At 42.6% G+C, this 21,609-nt stretch overlaps 1 protein-coding gene across 1 annotated transcript; it reads right to left on the reverse strand.

Moving 5' to 3' along the window:
* Window positions 1-899: 899 nt before the first annotated feature.
* LOC119386878 (uncharacterized) lies at window positions 900-5,051 on the reverse strand. The gene is made up of 5 exons (XM_037654155.1): window positions 4,809-5,051; window positions 3,217-3,278; window positions 2,733-2,822; window positions 2,025-2,051; window positions 900-1,047 (listed from the first exon to the last, which is right to left on the reverse strand). The coding sequence occupies exons 1-5, from the start codon at window positions 4,885-4,887 to the stop codon at window positions 988-990; spliced, it is 318 nt and encodes a 105-aa protein (XP_037510083.1). The 5' UTR covers window positions 4,888-5,051; the 3' UTR covers window positions 900-987.
* Between the last annotated feature and the right edge of the window lie 16,558 nt (window positions 5,052-21,609).

A 21,609-nucleotide genomic window follows, 5' to 3' on the forward strand; every position in this document is an offset into this window, starting at 1 on the left:
TGTGTGTGTGTGTGTGTGTAGATACGTGTCGTATCTGCACGGCGTTGCAGTATGTGGCATGCCACAGCGTTCTGGATACTACAAACCCACCACGTTGGTCTACGTTAAGGAACACCGCATGGTCAAAATTTCCGGAGCCCTCCACTACGGCGTCCCTCATAATCATATCGTGGTTTTGGGACGTGAAACGCCAACAATTATTATAAGTTGTAGATACTGGTCAGAGCGGAATTTATCTGATAATCTGATATCGCGTCTCATGCATTATTGAGGCGTGACACCTGCAACGCCGGTGCCAGAGTCTCAATATTCCAGCCTTCTGAGACGCCTAATACGCAATTTGGAAGGATCACACACACACAACGTCACGGTCAGTTAGTCTTGCGTGGTATACCGAATTTTTTTTTAGACAATACAGGTATTTTACTAAAATACTATGACAAAATATTATGGCTCCTGTCGTCTTCGCACACGAACTGTACGTCGAGGCTTAAATATACCTTGCCGCAGCTAAAGTAACAGTGAAGTGATTAATTAACAAAACCTCGCCAATTAAGTTTTTAATTATTGACTTGAGGGAATTTATTTGTGAATGAAAGTTGTAGGGCGTTGCAATTAATGGCACACACATTTCCTTGGAAGTCGCAAAAGCTGCTCGTAGTGAGATATTCATCATCGAATTTTAAGGCCGATGCCGAAACTGACCGCACACGGCGCGCAGGAAATGCGGCCACCCTGTTACGTAAGGCCTGAACTTCGCGTGACAAAGAAGGATCACATAAGGATATGCCATTCGCAGTACGTTGCGCGCTACGTTTAAACAGCCAACAGGCTTTTTTAAACGTAGCGCGCACCGTGCTGTGGCTGAATAAGTGATTATGAGAGCTCACGAATTCGTTCTGCTTATGCCTTTATTTTTAATCTACGGATCTAACAAAAAAAAAAACAATTGTTTTCTTCTGAACGGTGCTCCGACGACCTCGTAGGCTAGCGAGAGGCCGGTTTGCAGTGGTTGTAAGCTGCCTTAATAGCGGTTGCCACATGCTCCTGTAACAGAAAAGGGAAAAGCAATCAATTTAAGAAATTTAACTTTTAACATTTCTTTCCGTAATTTCGCCTTTAGAGGCATGTCTTACAGTTCATCAGATCTGGTCATATAGTTTATCGACCCGTATTTTATATCATTTCATTTCATAGTGGAGCACAGATATTGGCTGTCTGTAAAAGAGTGCGTAGCACTGTAGCTTGCTAATGCATCCTTTGCTATTACAGTTATCTCTGGTTTTCACTTTTTTAAACCTGAACTAAACGTAAAGACCGCGAAACTAATCGCATTAAATTTGTGTGAGCTGCTCCCCTTACGTAACGTTATTGGAAACAGCGATTACTGTCTAATATAAGATAATAAGAAGATGCACAAGCGTGGCTAATACAAGAGAAGGGTCAATGTTATCCGAAATCTAGACGAGCATATTGTAAATGAGAAGCAAAGAACAGGCTGTGCTAACAATTATACAACAGCTACCAACAAACTGAAGAGACACTGATGTTCCGATGCGCGATCCGTGATGAAAAGACACGTAATTGGGAATAATACGCTGTTTTTTCTCGCACTATCACACACCACTTTGACTCGCACCGTTATTAGTGTGGACATCAGATTATTCTCACAAGAAAAATGTAGCGTTCCTTTTTGTACTTCTGCTATATATATGGCAAACAGCCGCAAAGACACTTTTTTTTTGTTTTTTGTAACAGTTTAAATGGATAGGTAAGAGTAGGCTTGTTTGTTTTTCATGTTGATCAAGGAAAACCTGAACGAGGGAGGCGTACGCATAGAAGACAGCGTGCAGTGTGCGTACTAGCTGTACATACAACCAATGTATATGTCGGTTTGTGCATAAAGGCGCACGATATGTTGCATGCCCGAACGTATGCTAAGAACCCGTGCTTGAGAACACCAAAATAGCTGCTAAAAAGAAAAAAAAAGCAAAACACCGTAATAATAAGAAACAATTGCTTACCGAGAAAACTGTCGAAATCAGTGACGCCTGCACGAAAAAGAGAGAGACAAAGTCAGTTTCAGTTGTAATGATTACACTTTACAGCGTTTAGGGTACCATCTAATTTGTCATTGCTTCATTCTATAGGCGGAACATCAAACGGATTTAATTGGAGCAAATGCGACGTGGTCACATTCTAGGCATTGCTCAAATCATCATGACTAAAACGACACTTTCGCACCAGCTCGTATTCTAGCTGTACTCTTCGAGGTTAACGTCATGCACAGAGAGAAGGCTTCTTGAAAAAGATTCCCCTCGGTTAAAATTTTGCATGGCTTCTTGCGTGATGAACAGCGCTTATCCCCACCCGTCTGGTCTGAACGTGTTCCGGAACTCATACAGGAGGAAATTATCCCGCAAGACTTGTTATTTACTAGACAGTGATGTCCTCACTTCCTATTCTTCCAAGTACTGAAAAGAGGCAACAGTCCCAATTTAAACAAAAATAAAAATCCAACTTCATATTCGTAATCGCAGGCGATGACGGGTCGTGCTTGCTGTGAGAGAATAAGGCCGTATGGTCATAAACAAGTACAGTACCCGTGCTACTTTAGCCAGCAGCAAATATTTATTTATCTGAAAATAAAATCAGATTTACCTTCAAGTACTAAAGCAATGCATATAAACAACGAATTCTATGCCGCCATAGTAAAATGAACCTGCACTTACAAAGTCCACATCACTCTCGCACTTGGCCTTAATAATCTCGGCCACGTTGTCGCCCTTCTCGCCGAGGACCTCCAGGGCCTTTGTCTTCACCTGCGTGAATAGTCGCGCTTTATAAAAAAACTCGATTCGAGAAAAGGCCGGACTATCTTTCTTCGTTGATCGAAGAGTTTATGCGAATCATTGTCTGGCTGACACTCTGAGTGAGTGAGTGAGTGAGTGAGTGAGTGAGTGAGTGAGTGAGTGAGTGAGTGAGTGAGTGAGTGAGTGAGTGAGTGAGTGAGTGAGTGAGTGAGTGAGTGAGTGAGTGAGTGAGTGAGTGAGTGAGTGAGTGAGTGAGTGAGTGAGTGAGTGAGTGAGTGAGTGAGTGAGTGAGTGAGTGAGTGAGTGAGTGAGTGAGTGAGTGAGTGAGTGAGTGAGTGAGTGAGTGAGTGAGTGAGTGAGTGAGTGAGTGAGTGAGTGAGTGAGTGAGTGAGTGAGTGACTACCTCAGGGGGTGCATGTTCTGCCATGCAGCTGAGGACTCCCTTGATATCGCCATGGCTCAGACCTGCAAAATAAAAACAAAACACAGACGTTTCATAATTGGCACTGGAAGCGTGTTTCTCTCTGTGTGGGCACTTGTGCGAAAAAATTCGCTGCGGGCAAGGCACACCAATTAAAAGTGAGCGACCGCTATGCTAAAAACAGTACGTTCAGTGTCAATTTTTTTAAATAGCGGGGGGGGGGGGGGGGAGAGGCATCATACATCATTGCTGAGGTCCGTTTTCTTCTAAATTATATAAGTGACACAGGCTTGTCTAGTATTATAGGACACAAGGTACAAGCAACTTATAGTACCCTGTTACCGAGTGTGACTGACACCCCTGATCTAGGCCGCAACGAAAGATTGGCATGCACTGGTTCAGCGGTATATAAATTTAGCCTCAAGGAGCTCGTTGCATGCGTTATTTTATTGTGACCCGTAATTACCGTACGTTCACTGGTACCTCATTTAATAGGCGAGTTCTTTTTCATGGAATAACTCTCGGAGTTAACGCGTGACTGATGTCCACTGCCGTAATTATTTGCCGAAAAAGATATATACGTATACAATGCACTATTTATATAGCATGAGCCACTTCACTTGAAGTGTTCTCGAAAAAGGTAGTATAAGCAATTGTGCCTGTCAAATGAATTTAGCGGGCAAAATATACTCAAAGGCTTTTACGTCCCCCAAACCCTACCTGTCTACACGTGATTGTTCTGGTATTGAATTCTAGCACAAGAATATCGGCAGAGCTTGTGCGCTTCGACGCTGCTACCATCGGCCGTTGAGGTCGACAGGCGCATCGATATGTGCGTTATGACAGAAAAATAAACTGTAAAACATAAAATTTTAATGTGGCAGAATGCGCATAAATACGCTAGTTACATAGCTCCTACGCGACAAAATATTACAAAATAGAAGATGGCTAAATATTTATTTTGTTCTCTTCTAGTTACTAAGCATACTCTTAAACTCGCTCCACCAGTCCCCTCCGAAAGCTTATATGCCGTTTAATTGATTCAGAGTGTTAATTCGGGCTTGTTTAATTGTGCCTTTTAATTATGTGGCCAATAATGCTATCCCTTCAGGTTTGAAATAGCAAGATTCGCCACTGACGCTTGAGCTCTTGGTAGTCGTGGCCACTTTTACTTTCTACAAATTGTGCTTAGTGTTTCTACCAGACATGAATTAAATGATCCTTTTTATACACGTGGACAACAATACTTGTACAAACGAGGCCTGGAGCCATGAGTTGTAGCCTTGTTTACTCAAAGCAGGAGTTCAGGCACAACAATGTTTCAGGCAGAGGCGACCGTTATTCGCTCCACTGTTCATCAGTTCATGCTTCCACGGTCCACCTTCGGCGGTCACTATTTATATTATAGTTGGCTGAAACGGGTGGCCCAGATAAAATTCCCTTAGCCAGACGGGCAACAATGTGCGGCATGCGGGAATATTAATTACTCCGACTGATGCAGCACCAAACGCCTCGAGTCTTGTGCGTGCAATACTGCGAGCGCTAAAAAATGATAATAATATTAATGTTCTTACCACACAATTCCCTGCCACCCTCAGCATTAGCGAAGAAGGCTCCGACGAGGACGAGACCGCAGACCAGCAGAACCTTCATTTCGGATGAGCTGAGGTTGTTTCTGCGAGAGCAGCTACACAAGAAGTGGAATACACCAAGTTGAGACTGAACTCGATAAAATAAGCATGGTAGGCTGCGCTTATATATACGTGCGTATTCTTTTCCCGGTGTCCTTGATCAGAACGCGCCAAACGTTCTGATGCATGCAAGTTAACCCTGACACTTCCGTGGGTTTCCCTCTTTGTATCGCGTACAGCTAAACTTAGTGCGCGAGCCGCTCTGGTGCATCATCCTTCCACATCTGCGAATGCAAAAGAAATAAACAATAACACGTCAAGTTATGCAAAACGGAAGGTTGTCTTCTTTTGAAGCGAAAGTAGAATTGAGCAAGAGGAAGCTTTAATGATGCTATTATACGGAGCTAGTTTTTTTATCGGCGCCCTTTTTTTTCTTTTTTTGTATTGGTGGGCATTTTGCTTGTACGTGCCTTTTTATCCGACTCAATATTCATTTCTGCCTCAATGCATCCAGTTCAAAGAGACCCACTTAGCGAGTGAGCATAACCTATTGCAAACGCCCTTTCCCTCGTGCGTCTTTACTCGTGATTCTCGGAATGGATGGCTTCGTGCCGTCACACTTTGCGTGTTGCCTGTACTTGTATGCAATTGGCTCCTTCCAGCACTCAACCGGCACGGCTTCTCTGTAACGCTTGCTTTCCTTTTGGCTATACTACCTGGACTTGCCAGAGATGCGTGGTTTCTTCGTTTCTTCGGAACCTACTTCGTCGGAGTTTGTCTTGTTTAGCCGTTTCTCGCGCAGCACTACCATAGTTCAGAAAATAAAAATGTCGTGTTATCGTAACTTAAGTAGCCAGTCGCAGCAGCAAAACATCGCTTGCAAACCGGCACAGTGGCCATTACGCCCTTCCGGATCATTAGCAAAATCGAACATGAATCTGTCCTTCATGACATACAATATAATTACGAATTCCATAAAGGAACAGAAGCTGATCAAAAATAATGTTATAGCGTATGGCAGCGCACACCGGGTGAAAAGATGTCACAAAACAAAAAGGACATGCACAAGTGCTGAAATTCAACTCATACGCTAGGATGATCAACCAACTAGCCCATCAGTACATTTTAAGAAATAATAATGAGCTTATCGAGCGGAGGCTTAGCTTCGACCTTTGGTCCAACATTGTGAAATAACTAACACACAATCACGACGTATATACAAGACAGACGGACACCACCACAGCGATGTGGAGGAGTCTTTCTATTTCTTTTGTTTTTTTGTTTGTTGGTTTACGTCGGGATTGTGCTCTAGTTTTGTTTTTTGTTTTTTCTCAGTATTGCACCTACGAGCCCAAATTTTCATTTTCTTCATCCGAAGCTTATCAATACCGCCTGTGGCTACTGTCCGCTTTGCCACATTCGAACAATGACACTTCTGTCCTCATCTCATTCGTCCGAAAGGCACAACACGAATCGCATCTTATGTTTAAAGGCCGAGACAGCCCTTGAAATTAAGGGGGTGTGGGCTACGGGTTAAAATAGTGCTTGCCTGATGATATAACGCGTGTTCTTTTCTCTTGTTAACTTGTGCGGCTGCGGGAAAATTTTTGTACGGAAAGTAATAACGGTTCCTACGGCTTGTTCACTAAAGATACGGTAGGTTATTGTAGTACTTCGCATTGCCTGTGTGTGACGCTATTCATGACAATTCATTCTGTAAAAAGGCTTCATGCGCGCTTGCTAATTCCCGATATGCCACTTTTCATTCATGTTTGCAGGAACTGGATTCAACTTAGTTCTAGCGGTGCTGTGGCGAGCTCATGTTGCGTCCTTTATATATATAGATGAGGCTTCTGTTGGTATTTACTCGTTTCAACGTTAATGATGCTTAGCTTGAACAGGATTGCGTTTATTACATGCTAAAATTACCAAGTCCTGGCGATCAAATAAGCGTGAATTGTCTTAGGGTATACGTGAATTAGGGGCGTCGGGTTCAGCGAATTTAAACGCTAAAAATTCAAATTTTTCTTGTGCCGCCCATGAAAAACAGCCAATTAATTGCACTTATATTGCAGAATTTCAGCAATATAACAATCAAGTGCGTACTAGGAGTGATGATTTCCCAAACGCTCTAATGGTCTACACATATCCACATTTGTTCATCCGCTACCCGGTCATTAAGCACCGCTTCTTGCCACATATTTAAGGATGTCGTCGTGGAGGTAAAGCTGCTGCGTGAAATTTTAATCTTGCAAAATGTTGAGTATGCTTCCGTCACACGAGACCTGTTACACAACAAAAGACACGAGACAACTATAAACCGTGCAAATGCGACCTTTCAGCTTCATCTTGAGCAAGTATATAGATCAACGGTCTCACCGTCAAAACTTAAATATGAGAACGAAATTTCTGCAAGCGCAACTTGAAGTAAAGCAACGAGGTTGATGTTAATGCACTTGACAGAACTCTGCAAAACTATGTGTGGGAGCACATTTGAAAGCATTCACAATGCATTTCTCAAGAATTCGTCACGACCGTGACGTACCACCTTATTTGCCACGCACGAGAAAGTCTGATAGTTATATACATACATACAAGGGACTTTATTGAAAGACCAGAGGGACTAGTGTGAGGAAGTCCTAAGACCCCCTCAACCAGTCGGCGGCTCCACAAAGGTCGGCACCGGAAGGTGAAGACCCTCCGCGATGGCCCGGGCCCTCCGGACAGCCAGTAGTTGCAGACCCAGGGCCGGGCTGTGTGGTGTCTGGTGATTTTCATGAATTTAATTTGTTTGTGAGCAAGGTTCTTCAATATGCTACCATGATAGGTCTGTCGGTTGTTCTGATTGGTGATTTTAGTATAAATGTATTAGCAGCCAATTCTCAAACGCAACGTTTTATCGATGTCATAGAGTCATTTCATTGTGCTAGCACTATTAATTCGGCCACCAGAAAAACGGCAAACACAGAAAGCTTAATTGATCTGTGTATAACAAATTATGATATCGCAGATGTGTTTTCAGGAATCCTTACTTTTGACATTAGTGATCATCTGCAAATCTTTGTTTTCGTACCACGCCCCCCAAAAAAACAATGTCGTGCACACGATGTCCCTTTTTTGAGAAGAAATTTTAATAGTGAGGCATTGGATGCTTTTCGGCTCATGGTCGAGAATATAGATTGGACAGATGTATATAATGAGACAGATCCGAATTTATCCTACAATTTATTTTTGCACAAAGTCAAACATTTGTATGACACTGCCGTTTTACTACCTTTAGTATGAAAATCTAGAAAACCATGGGTTACCCGTGAGTTATACCACAGAATTCGAATGGGGGATAGGTTATTCGATACTTTCATTCGCGTAAAAGATGAAACGATACTCCGGGAATATAAAAATCTGAGGAACAAGCTCAACTCGGATCTTCGAAAAGCTCGCACTGAGTACTACAAAAATATGTTTGAATCGATATCAGGCGACCCCAAAAAATATGGGCTGCAATCCGGAGGCTCAAAGGCAACTCAAACAGTGTGATCCCTAGCACATTCATCTTTGATAGTGTGGAATATACTAATACTTTACTAGTAAACAAATTATAACACTCGTACAAGCAATTCTACAAAGGATCTTTGTGGATATATATTATCTGACAGTACCAACTCCACATTTCTTTCGCCGTGCACTGAACATGAAATCTTTAATTTAACCAAGTTTCTGAAGCCATACAGCGCAGCCGGATTTGATGAGATCAAAGCAAGACCGATCACTCATGTTGCTGATGTAGTATGTGCCCCTCTTTGTCATATATGCAATAGCGCGCTGGTTACCGAGATTTTTCCTGGTAATATGAAAATAGCCAGAGCAGTAATTTTGCACAAAGGTGGATACTTCAATGACCTAAATAACTACAGGCCGATATCTGTGCTACCTCTTTTTTCAAAAGTATTAGAACTAATTTTAAAGATCAGGTTAACCCAATTTTCGGATCAAAAGCAGGCGCTTGTCGACCATCAATATGGTTTTCGCAAGAATAAGTTCACAGAAGAGGCACTGCTAACTGGTAAAGAAGAAATACTGGATAATTTCGAAAATAAGTTATACACTGTCGGAGTTTTCCTTGACTTCAAAAAAGCTTTTGATTCTATAAAGCATCACATTTTGTTTCAAAATCTACCTTTATATGGAATTAGAGACGTTACATTAAGCCTTATTAATAGTTATTCTTCAGACAGATTTCAATTTGTAAGCCATAACAGCGTATGCTCAGAGTTGAAAGGAATAAAGTGCGGCGTACCCCAGGGGTCCATTTTGGTCCCCTATTTTTTATCATTTATAATAACGATATCGTGAATATACCGCTTACACCTAAAATGGTCCTCTACCCCGACGATACCAGTTTATTTTTCTCTGGTAATAAATTGGCTGACTTGGAAACAGCGGCAAATCATTGGGTGCAGGAACTGCTGATTTGGTTGTCTATCAACCAACTTCAGCCAAATGTGTCAAAAGCTAAATACATCATTTTCAAACCTAGGAACAAACCTGATGACACTCATATTTATCTTTGTTTTGATGCTTGTGCTATTGAGCGGGTATCGGTATTTAAATTTCTGGGAGTATTCTTCGAACAAAATTTGAACTGCATGGACTCATCATGTAAACAAATTACAAACTAGTATTTCTAGGTCTAATCGAGTGCTTTTTTTTTAATCCGGTACCTCGTTCCGGCTTGGCTGAAACGTCAGCTGTATTATTTGATGATACATCCTCAACTATATTACTGCCTCCTAATCTGGGACACTACAAGCAAAACAAACTTATGTAGGCTGACAGTCCTTCAAAAGCAAGCTGTCCGACGCATAGAAAATCTTGGATGGTTTGACCACACAGCACCATTCTTCTCAAAAAATGAGATATTAAAAGTTCATCATCTATATAACCTCAGACTTGCCACATACATACAGAGAGAAATACGAAAAAATAAATCAACTTTTTCACACATGTACCTAACTGCACGCGAGCAATATAGTCTAAGGTATAGCCACTTTGAACTTCCGCTTTGTAGAACCAAATACGGAACTAACCAACATAAATACCTCATACCTACTTTTCTAAATCAACATCCGCAAGTTCTAAATAATGTGAATGAAGCCATGCCAACATCTGTGTTTAAGCGTGTTGTTAAATCATTTTTTGTTGTCCTATGTGCCTTCATAGTATGAGCAAGACTTTTTATCAAACCTTTGTATCAAAAAGAAAAAAGAATTTTTGATTACATTATTTTGTGTGTGTCTTCAACTGCTGCTGATAGTACTATGTCATGTTTTCTCTTTCAGTGCTTCCGGTTTCTATTGTATAATTTCTTGATATGTTCAAAACCCTGTTGAACAGTGCTTGGGTGGTAGGGCCATTGTCAGGCAGTTAATATGCCTTTAGCCGTACCATGCTTTAACGTGTAACATGTTGAAAATAAACAAAAGAAAACTCCGCCGCCACGAGTCCTCGCCACATAAATCCGTCCCCACATTCGCGGGGCACTGCCAGAGCCTGTGAGTGAGCGTGCTTGCAATAGGCAGTTTCTTTTTTTCTTTTTTTTTTCAGGCACGTCGAAGCACGAAATGCCTTACTTCGCATATCTTCGTATATGATTTTGCCACTGCTTTAGAGCGTGCAGCTGAGTCACTCTTTGGTGTGAAGTTATGTGCTACTCAGCTTGTATTGCACACCATGTACTCTTTTTTATGGCGTTCTTTCTCGAAATTGCACTTTGTTGTCGTAAAATTGGTGTGTATAACTGATGAGTTCGCCTTTTATAATTCATTGTGCTTTTGGTAATGCGTAAATAGTCTCCCTTTTACGTGTCATTAATTAACGTGACAGCGTTAAAGAGCCCGTGTCGCAGAAATTCCGGTGTCGGCGTATGCGTTGGTGTTGGCGTCGTTGGTTGCGAGCGAAAAATTGGCGTTGTCCGAGTGCGAAAAATCGAGATAGATGCAAATAAATAAATCATTGAAATCTGCGGTATGTGTGGGAATCGAACCCAGGCCTTCTGCGTGAGCGCTACCACAGAACCACGCCTGTGCTTCAAGCAGCTTCGGAAAAAAAAAAAGAAACCACACAGGCGACATGTAGTACGAGGAGTCTTGTTAACCTACGTTAAGCTGCGTGGCAGAAAGGTAGAATTGCACTAGGCATCACACCATCTGAATTGCTCAATGAGTGGGTGGTTTAAAGGCCCACCCGTTACAAAGGGCTTAGGCAAAAGTAATTACCATCATCAACAGCGACAGCGAAGTGTGCAGCTTCTCATATTCGTACGCGTAGTGGGCTGATTCGCAATATGGCGCACTGTGGCATAGTGGGCACTTCGAAACGGCACTTGCAATAGGCAGGCATTCTAGGAGAGTTTCAAGAGGACAGTGTGACGCGCACAGACCTTCCTTTTTCTCGCGGCATGGTTGAAGTATCCACTGAGAGGCAAAGCGTGGCAAGCGAATGAGAGCACGATGCGAACTGGGCCAGATCACGTTATCGCGTTCTACTCTTCAAGGCTAAGCTATAGCGTCCTCAAGTTTTTGTGCTTTGCTTACAATATGCATTACATTTTTATTTTTGCAATGTTCCATCTAGCAACTGTCCATTTCATATGTAATAATAATAATAATATCTGGGGTTTAACGTCCCAAAACCACGATATGATTACGAGAGACGCCGTAGTGGAGGGCTCCGGAAATTTCGATCAGCTGGGGTTCTTTAACGTGCACCTAAATCTAAGTACACGGGCCTCATCGATTTCATATGTAAAAGTGCTGTCTGTGTAGATAATGATTTTTCATTTTATCAATGTATCTGCCTGCACCGTTGTGCAATCATTTATTCTCACCGAAAATGTTCAGTAACTTATGTTCAGATCATTAAATACAAAAATGTTAAAATATGAATGCTGTTTTAATGCAGTATTAGGTAACCCCACCATCCTAGTGTACTTTATCGCAGTATGTCCTAAATTAATAAACAGTAAGAATAGAGGGCAGTCGTGTAAAGCATTGTGCGACCATCCCGTTCGCCACACATAAATTTCATGCATGAACATATCCAGCTTACAATTAGAAAAAACGAAATAAACGTACACATTAGTTGGCACTAGTTGGTGAAACAGTTTCTAGATCGCAAAACACGGAGCTCTGTAGGCACAATTTGTTTGCAGCCATTGGGCGACGCAGAAAGTTCCTGCCGATTTCAAACACCAGTTTTGCCAGGTTAACCAAATAATGCTGATGTGCAGTTGCTTTAAAAGACACTCGCGTTTCTATTTATTTATTTATTTATTTATTTATTTATTTATTTATTTATTTATTTATTTATTAGGGGCGAAGCTCCTTAAAGCGGCACCCGTTCGTCCCCGTCGTAGTGCGTAACCAGTCTTAACGCTAGTACCAGATCTTGACCTCCAAGGTGGTGCCGGTGGGAGATTTCTCCTGTGCGTTGTTGAGCAATAAAAAATTCGCAGCGTGCGCGTTAACTAAAAGCCGAATTCTTCTGTCTCTCATTCCCCATTAGCAGCCATTGGCACGTTCCAGTAGGAAACGTTAGTAGAAGTGTAAGTGTTAGCTAAAAGCCGACTTCTTCTGTCTCTCATTCCCATTAGCAGCCATTGTTTACCTCCAAGGTAGTGCCTGGTGAGATTTCTCCTGTGCGTGATTAAACAATAAAAATTTTGTTCAAAACGCCGTTGATTGATGAAATAAACCAACGAAAGACGCCAGATGTTTTCTAAAAGCAAAACGAAAAGACGCCAGATGTTTTCTAAAGCAATGGTTTTTCTAAACAATGAAAATTCACAGCGTACATGTAAAATTAAAGTGAGCTGCAAGTCGTCATAACTCTCATCGAACCTTTAGTATAAACGCGCCCGATCTCACGTCGGTGATGATGTACTGTGCAGAATTCACGGAAGATTCACGGTTTACCGATGAACCTCCGCAGCTTCGCCCACTCATCATCATTCACTCCGTGGATATGCTGTGATTTATTTATTTATTTATTTATTTATTTATTTATTTATTTATTTATTTATTTATTTATTTATTTATTTATTTATCCCCCATGCCTGCGTCTTCCTCTTAGTCAACTCTCTTTAATACGTAACTCTAGTGTGCTTCCGCAGAAGTCACTGATGTTCTGTTTAGAAAGATCACTAATGTCAATGGAAAGTATACGCTTGACTTGCAGAAGAGTCTTCGAGCCACTTCTTTGTAAGAGCAAGTGCAATGGTGGCAATACCTGGAATTGGAAGCAGCTTTTCAACGCATGAGAAACCGAAAAGATCGTTGTGCATGCATCCTCGTGATGAAAACGCTTCCCGCCGTTTAAATTCGTCACGTCAAGGATACAGGGGAGAGCCAACCAATTTAGAGATCTAGACCTCCGCGGTCTGTGGCTGCCACGTGACCGTACACAACTGCGCGCTGGTTGGTCGAGTTGAATGAGCGTGGCGTTCAGCGTGCGAGTGCACCGGCAAGATATGGTCATTACAGCGGCAGCGACGGGCGGCGACGGAATGAGCTCAGGTGAGGCCCCGCCGTCGCTGCGGGTATCCTTGTCTGCCCTCCGCTCTGGCCAAGGCCGAAGCCAGGGGCGTAGCCAGAAATTTTTTTCGGGGGGGGGGGTTCAACCATACTTTATGTATGTTCGTGCGTGCGTTTGTATGTGTGCCTGCCTATATACACAAGCAAAACTGAAAAATTTCGGGGGGGGGTTTGAACCCCCCAACCCCCCCCCCTTGGCTACGCCCCTGGCCGAAGCGACCGCCTGGTCGCCACTATTTTAAACGCGAACATGCAGCCTGCTGAACAGGAAAATAAATGTGTGCGTTCTCGTGGTATGATGCCTGCTACCAGCCTTCTGCCAAAATTTTAGGAGTATGCGCCCCATACCCGCATTCTTCGAATGTAATGCATCAACTGCGTTCGAATGCAAAGTAAAAAGAAGGAAATACGGTCTTGCGTCATGCAACAATTAGGGCTATTCATGATAACCGAGTCTTATGTGACTCGCGAAGTATTATTTCACGGCGACATAAGTGCATAAGACGCCCTAGTATGTGTTCCGCAATGCAGCACTCTTTTAGCCGGGCAGTATGGGTGGCGGATGCGCAATACATAAGGTTCATGTCTAGGTGCGCCCGATTACATCAGGAGCACTATACAGGGTATTTCAAAAAATATGCCTGAAAATCCTAAAGAATAAGGGAAATCAAATAGTTACTCGCTGCCTTCATTATTACATTTTCTGCGGCAGTAGATACCCTAACATGACTAGATACATAGAATACGGCGGCAACTAAAGAAAGTATTATAAATAACATATTAATTAGTGGAGACAGACGGTCGGGGGAAAATGGGAGAATGTAAGCCCTTCCTTCGAAGAGCCCACTGCCGCTTGAGATTTCCAAAAAGCGGACGCTGGTAGTCTTAGCAGAGCGATGAAGTCTGTCTAGTTTCTCCTGTGAAACCGAAACCGAAACGCGGAAGAGTGCTACTGCCATACTCTTCAGAGACATCCAAAATAAGTGAGAGTCGTTACATCAACCATCGATCTACTTCGCTTCGTGGGTATGCGGGCTGTGCTTGCGATTATAGCACGCATTGCGCACATACGTTAACGAATACTGACGAAATAAACCAGTGTAATCGTTGTCGTTAACAATGACGTCATTCTGGTCGTCTACTAGTTGCGCTCATCTCTGCTTCAATTTCGGTTTTGCCGGTGAATATTGTCGAAATGCACCGCTCCCTAATAATTACCAGATGCCAATTTTTCGAAATCTCAAAGTGGCAACGGGATCTTCGCAGGAAGGACTTCAATTCGCCTATTTGAGCCGATCGCCTGTCTCCACTAATTAAAAGCTGATTATTTATTTATTTAATTAACGTCGTGATTGGTGCCTCTAGTCATGTTAAGATGTCTGCTGCTACAGAAAAAGTAATTACGAAGGCAGCTAGCAAATGGTCCATTTTCCTTATTCTTGTGGATTTTCGGACACATTTCTTGAACACGCTGTATAGCATAGCTTCCTGAATTTTTTTTTCTCGCTCTCCACATCTACCGGATTTATCACGTTCGCCATTCCACTATGCGTCCTTTCGCAGCTGCAGAAAGTGCGCTTAGGTATGCATTGCGGGCTTCTTACGGAAAGGCCGCACGAGAGCAGACCACATGAAGAGGAAGTATAAAGTCCAAGGACATGTTTGTACGCACGATGACACGGCGTGTTCTTTAATAGTAAAGAAAGTCGTCATTTGCCTTCGAGAAACTGCAGGCTGTGTTTGAGAAGAAGAGAAAACGTGATCATATTTTCTCGTCGAGCCCAACATTGCCAATCGGTAAGGCTGGGCTCTAATAATGTTAACGGCTCCACTCTCATTCTACTGTATTTCGAGCTTCGTCACTGTTCCGACGGGCTGTTCCGGACTGCTACTGACAATGAAGAAACACACAACGCCATCAGACACACTGTTCAAATGAACTTTGACCAATTAGGCTTCTCTGACTCGTACCTAAATCTTACTACAGGAGCGCTTTTGCATGCCGACCGCATGCAAAGGCGGCCCTGTAGCAAGATTTAGGTTCTAATCGAAGCACAGGTGGTAGAACGCGGCGCCTTTGTCGGGAGTCGAAACCCGGACAGGTACTCAGCTGCGGAACGACGTTTCTACAGCCGCTCAGCCTGAAGCTGGTGGATAATAATAGAGCAAAGAACGATTTTGCGGAAATGCGGCTGTGCTACAGCATTTGAAGTGACAAAAATCCTAGCCGGACAGGAGAATACGCGCATAATCATTGGGGCTGCAGCTGTCGCAAGAGGTAACTGCATCAGCAAGCCTTCTATTCCTTCGACCGACAAATAAATTCGACAAACCTGGATTCTTCTACACGTGTTACTTCGTCATAATTCCGCTTCATTTTTTGCAGTTTTCTTGGTTCTTGTATACCCCTGACATCACGCACATGCTTTTGGTGTGATCACGTGTGAAATATCTCGTTTTCTTTTTTCGTGTTCTTTGTAATAAAAGTTACTTGGAAGTCAGCGCCAACACTCCTCAGTCTCTTGTTTTTTGTGTCCCTTCCGCGCTGTTTATGCAATCCTTGAATGCCAACTAGCCCGGTCACACACCTTGTTTCAGTTTATGAAAACCCTCGTTCATAGGAGCTGTTTCTGATTAGTCGGCCGCCTCAGATCATAACGTTCGCTATTACTTTTCATTGGCTCATGTTTGTACAAACTTGCCTAGCCTAATGAACAGGTGCCCAGGATTGGCACAAGACAATCCTTAGACTATAAGAGGAAGTAGCCGAAGAAAAGAAAGCGGACTGCCTCTAAAAACAAAGCAAAAAACCCGAATACCTCCATTTATAAGAAAAAACGCATGCATAGTTCTCTGAAAAATAAACTGCGGCACGTCCATACATTTGTTCGTCCAACCTTTCCTGCCAATTTTGAAGTTTCTCAATCTCAATACTGTTAAACGGCATCTACAAAGTTCTGTTCACCTTGTGCACAGCAGTAAATGTTCTGTATTAATGGAATTTTCTCCTTTAAATATAAATCAAGAAATTAGAGGGAGTCCGGTGCAGTCGACATACAGGGTGTCCCAAATATCACTCAGAAAGATTTAATAAAAGAGGAACGTCGTTACGCGCTGCACACCTAGTGCATATTGTTCCCAGTATACTGTACAAGCCACTAATATTTTTTTCGTTAATGAGGTCTAGTTAATTAGTCATAACTATGTTTCTAACTCAACAAATACTCACCTAATCATTAAAATGCCGATGATACATATGTAGGCACATTCAAATGACGTCTAACTGCGCTATTTTCAACAACATACTAAGTGCGTGCTCGCTTTTTTTTTTTGGCTAATAAAGAAAGCCCGCGAAATATGAAATATGACACGTGACTAGACTGCAATGCGCATCAGCAAGCAGCGCCCTCAAACAGAATCACTGCGAGGTAGCAAGTCAAGACTAAGCTCCCACCTTTTGCGGGTGGGAGCGTAGTCACGTGTTATTTTTCGTATTTCGTGTGCTTTGTTTATCAGCCGGAATAAATGAGCCTGTAATTAGTACATTGCTGAAAATAGGGCAGTTAGATGTCATTTGAGTATGCCTACATATATCTCGCTTGAAATTTGGAAAATTACGTGAGTACTTGTCGAGTTATCAAAGGCTTATTACTAATTAACTAAATCTCATTAAAGAAAAAATTAGTAGTGGCTACTACAGTATATTGGGAACAATATGCACTAGGTGTGCTTCGCGTAACTTCGTTCCTCCTCTTTTAAATCGTCCTGCGTAATAGCTGGGACGCCCTGCATATAATGGGTGTGAGGAACAATGGCCTATCTCTGAGAGGCGAAATTCCGTGCCATAGAAAAAAATCGCCGACGACTACGATGCTGCCTAATGCGAATTCTGAGCGCAGCTTCGTGTTGGAGCAGCGCCAACCGTGCTCGAAGTTTTTGCTATCCGCAGTTGTAGCAATGTAACATTCAATACATATTGCCACAGAAACTGCCAGCGCTCGAGTGCTACGCACACCACTCTGTGCACTACAGGTGTCGCAAACCAAGCGAAACGCCGACCGCCCCGTTACGACAAGAGAAGCCAGCCTCAGTGCACGCGCCAGCCCTGCATGCGCACGAGCTCCGACCGAGGGGCTCGTTCGCATGCAGGGCTGCGACCGAGGGCGCGGGACGGAGGAAGAAAGCGAGGTTAGAGACCAGTGGCTCGTGATATCGACAGACTTCGCCTTCGCTCTCTTTCGTCCTCGTTCGCTCTATCGGTTACGCCGCCGACGCCAACGGCGACGCCGCTCACCGCAGGAACGGGCGCCTAAGAGCTGCGCTCTAAAATAATAGTTGTGAGGTGCGACGCTGTCGTGATGGAGAAACCGCCACACGCGCTTCTATATTTCGCACGCTTATTCGGCACGTTATTTAGTCATAGTCTTGACATATCCGAGTAAAATTGCCGATTGACAATCTGTCCCTAAAAAGCAGATTGCGGCATCACAATTCCACAAATGCTGAAGAATATCCTTAACCTAAGCTCCCTTGTTACATTATTATTAATATGGAGTCACCCTTGATGTGATTTTCCGAATGGTATAACAAAATGTAATAAGTTTTCTTAATTTTGTTGTTGCTTTTTTTTCGTCCTCTGTCAGCAACCAGGCAGCGATCATCGCAGCAACGCGCCTCATGCCTGATTCAACACTCAAAGACCACTGACAAAGGCTGCAAACTACATCCCAGATTTTCATGACCCAGGATGTAGGCCTCGTCAAGAAGCGCGCTTTGTCTGTTTTCGTTTGCCCCATTTCGTTAGAATGATACATTTTGTGTATATACGGTATACACATTTCTGAATAAGCCAAACTTCAAGCTTGAGGTCGTACGCTAGCAGAGCATAACATGGCCTTGAATAGTATAGAATACCGAGGCGGTGGGAAAGAGAAGAGAGGGTGAGGAGGAGGGAAAGGAGGAAGGGAGAGAGTAAGGCATAACATAGAAGGAAAGAGAAAGAGAGAAATAGAGAGAAAGAGAAGAAAAACAGAAAAATAAAGTAACACAGAAAGAGAGAGAATCAAAGAAAGAGAGATAAATATATATGTAGAGAGAGAAAGAGATGGAAAGAAAGAGGAAGCGATAAATAGAGAGAGAGAGAGAGAGAGAAAGGCAATAAAAAGAAAGAACTACATAGAGGAAGAAAGAAAGAGAAAAATAAAGAGAAGCGAAGAAGTCCGCCAGCTCTGTACTTCTTTCAAGCTTGGCATCACTAGTAAGGAGCTTTCTTTCTTTTATTTAACACTTCGACTTTCCACATCCTATACTGCACCCATCAGCTTCTTCTCCTCGTCCCCCCACGCCCCCGCAGATACCATAGAGTAGAGAGAGAGAGAGAAATGCTTTGATGAAATGCTGTTATCCTGGCTATTCGCCTGACAGTGAGCTACGTGTACGTAATGTTGAAAACCAAAGCACTAGTTGCTGCCTAGGCGAAGACAAATACCTTTGTCGATGCGGTGGCTCCAGTGGCATATCTTATTATACCGATGTTGCCGATGTTCGTCGCTGCACATTAGGCGTGATCGTTTGCCTTTGAAATCGACGGAGACAAAGCTTGGTACCGTGATAATGACTGCACTGCGCGTGATTGCGTTCCTCTTGCAATCTGACACATCTGCTATCAGAACATATATATATATATATATATATATATATATATATATATATATATATATATATATATATATATATATATATATATATATATATATATATATATATATATATATATCCCAAAGTCATATTATTAATCGTACAACGATAGGAAATTCTTATAGAAGGATGAAGAAACACACTTTATTGGAGTATTTGTAGAAACGTTAGGATGGATGGATTTATATGGTTTATAACGGAGAGGTGACATGTGTGCCACCACGCTCGGCCAAAAAAAAATTACCTTTTCTTTTTATGTTGGCCTAGTGCCTTTTCTACTTTCATTAAATTGATCTTACTATAGAAAAAACATAAATTCACAGTCCAGTTCTTTGCCCCTTTACGGCAGAATATCCTTATTTTTCCCACTGTTTATGGAATACCATACTTTGCGCTCCATCTGTTGTAAGAACGCAGAAACGCAACCTATGTATCCGCTTTGTGCGAACACACTTAGAACTTCGCTATTGTTCGAATACTGCAGCAGTTGCAGATGAGCTGAACGCCAGGCGCTTATTTTTTTATTTTTTTATTATTTGTTTTCTTTTTTCTTTTTATTCCCTGCAATCAGCAAAAAAGGTCGACTTCTCTGAACTGAGATATCCTCCGTTTACTTTCCCTGGCCGCGCTACCCGGCCGGTGCCGATAATAATAATAAAGCGCTGTTGTTCGAGATAAATCCAACCTTAGCTTCATACTACGCCATCCGCGGGGTAAAAGCACTTCTTACGCAAGAATTAGTGACAGAAAATGTGGTTACCAGGTGCGAACTTCTTCCATTACGTAATTTGTGCCTTACCTCTCCTATAGTCTCTCCTGTATACCCTCACTGCTACCTTCGCGGGAAATATTTACTTTTATTTCGTTTTTCTTGTCGGAAAAGCGATGCAGGTGATGGAAACACTGATGTAAACAGCAATGTTTGGGCAACTGTACATTTGACTTGATTCATCGAAACAATCAATTCCATTACATTTGCACATACAAGTCGTATAAAGTCGTTGCAGTAGCCTTAAACATTCTTAAATGATAACAGCCTGCTGTTTACATTTGCTGGATTCGTATTTTGCCACCGTATAAAATCGCGTATGTTAGATCTTTTTTGGTTTGTTTGTCTCGTTTGTTTCTTCATTCAAGTGCGTGTTCTCGTTTATGCCGACCTTATTTCGCCTTCCGATATCCCTCTGCGCCAACGTAATTTTTCCTTACCATTCCGTTCTGTGCCTAAAAGCGCTGTTCTGAACGTACTACACTGCACTTTCCCTCCACATATCATGTCCTCCCTCGTAATTTTCACCGCCAAACATATTGCTCCCCTCGTGCCCTTAGTTTTCATAAGAAACGCAATAATACATACGCGAAGCATCACGTACTTCCACGCTCTAATGTCCTCAGCTGCCACCATTGCGAGCTGAGTCCCTTTACATCCCGAAATGCGAGATCTACGCGATTAAAACAAAGCCGACTTTGCGCGCAGTGGAACTGCCCCTTCCACAGAGAGCATCAAAAACTGAAAATGAGTCTTCGATTCCACGTAAATACTAAGTTGTCAGCGCTACCCTGTTGTCTTTTAGCGTAGGCTTCCTCGCTGTCATAACGCTTTACGCGCCTAACCGAAACTTGCTTCTGTGCGACTGCCCCGCTCGGCGTCTCGTACGCTGATAATCAAAGTCGTCCGCACTCGCAATCCGCCGATTCATCTTTCCTCATTCCTTCCACATAAACAGCTTGCACAACATTTGGCGCAGTTAAGGCTCATCTTGCAGCTTTGGTTTATATAGTTTATTTCGTTCTTATTAGCAAGAACTCCCGCGATACTCGGAGCATCGGCAAAGCGCTTCCTCTTATGCCGACCACATTTCTTTTTTTTTTTTCGATACGTCACGAGCTGCACGATGAGTCCTTGTCCTCACGATTATTGCTTCTGATAGACTTGCGTAAATGTGTTGTCGAGTACAACGAGACTCGACCAGGAAAATGTTCGCAAGAATAAATACTATTTTCGGCGTACGAGACCAGCACAACTGTCAAAATATAATGACACTTTCTCTGTGGGCGCGTTGCAGCAAGATATGCCTTTTGTTGCATTTGGTGACGCATTATGGAAGAAAATGGAAACACCGTCGAGGTATTCCTGTTGTTGTTATTGTTGTTGTTGTTGTTGTTGTTGTTGTTGTCCCTTAAAAAATTGTTCGACCTTTCCGTCACCTATGAGTCACCCGCCAGTCATCCGAGTCACCTCCCTGTAGACTCCACCTTTCTGTAGACCCTGTTTGCAGACTGTCTGCAAACATTGTGCAGACTGCGAGTTGACTTGTCTGTGTAACTTCTGTACAAAGTGTATCTGGCTATATATATATATATATATATATATATATATATATATATATATATATATATATATATATATATTATACCCACGAATACCCCACCAGTCACACTAGTCTGAGACATGC

This window comes from Rhipicephalus sanguineus, chromosome 1 (genome assembly GCF_013339695.2).
Source record: "Rhipicephalus sanguineus isolate Rsan-2018 chromosome 1, BIME_Rsan_1.4, whole genome shotgun sequence".
Lineage (NCBI taxonomy): Eukaryota > Metazoa > Arthropoda > Arachnida > Ixodida > Ixodidae > Rhipicephalus > Rhipicephalus sanguineus.

What these genes read in the sequence shown, in the direction of transcription:
- LOC119386878 (XM_037654155.1), bottom strand. Translation starts at nt 4,887, where the DNA reads ATGAAGGTTCTGCTGGTCTGCGGTCTCGTCCTCGTCGGAGCCTTCTTC. An exon ending in GGGTGGCAGGGAATTGTGTG is followed by an intron (nt 3,279 to 4,808) that starts GTAAGAACATTA and finishes TTTATTTTGCAG; the next exon opens with GTCTGAGCCATGGCGATATC. An exon ending in GCGAGAGTGATGTGGACTTT is followed by an intron (nt 2,052 to 2,732) that starts GTAAGTGCAGGT and finishes TTTTTCGTGCAG; the next exon opens with GCGTCACTGATTTCGACAGT.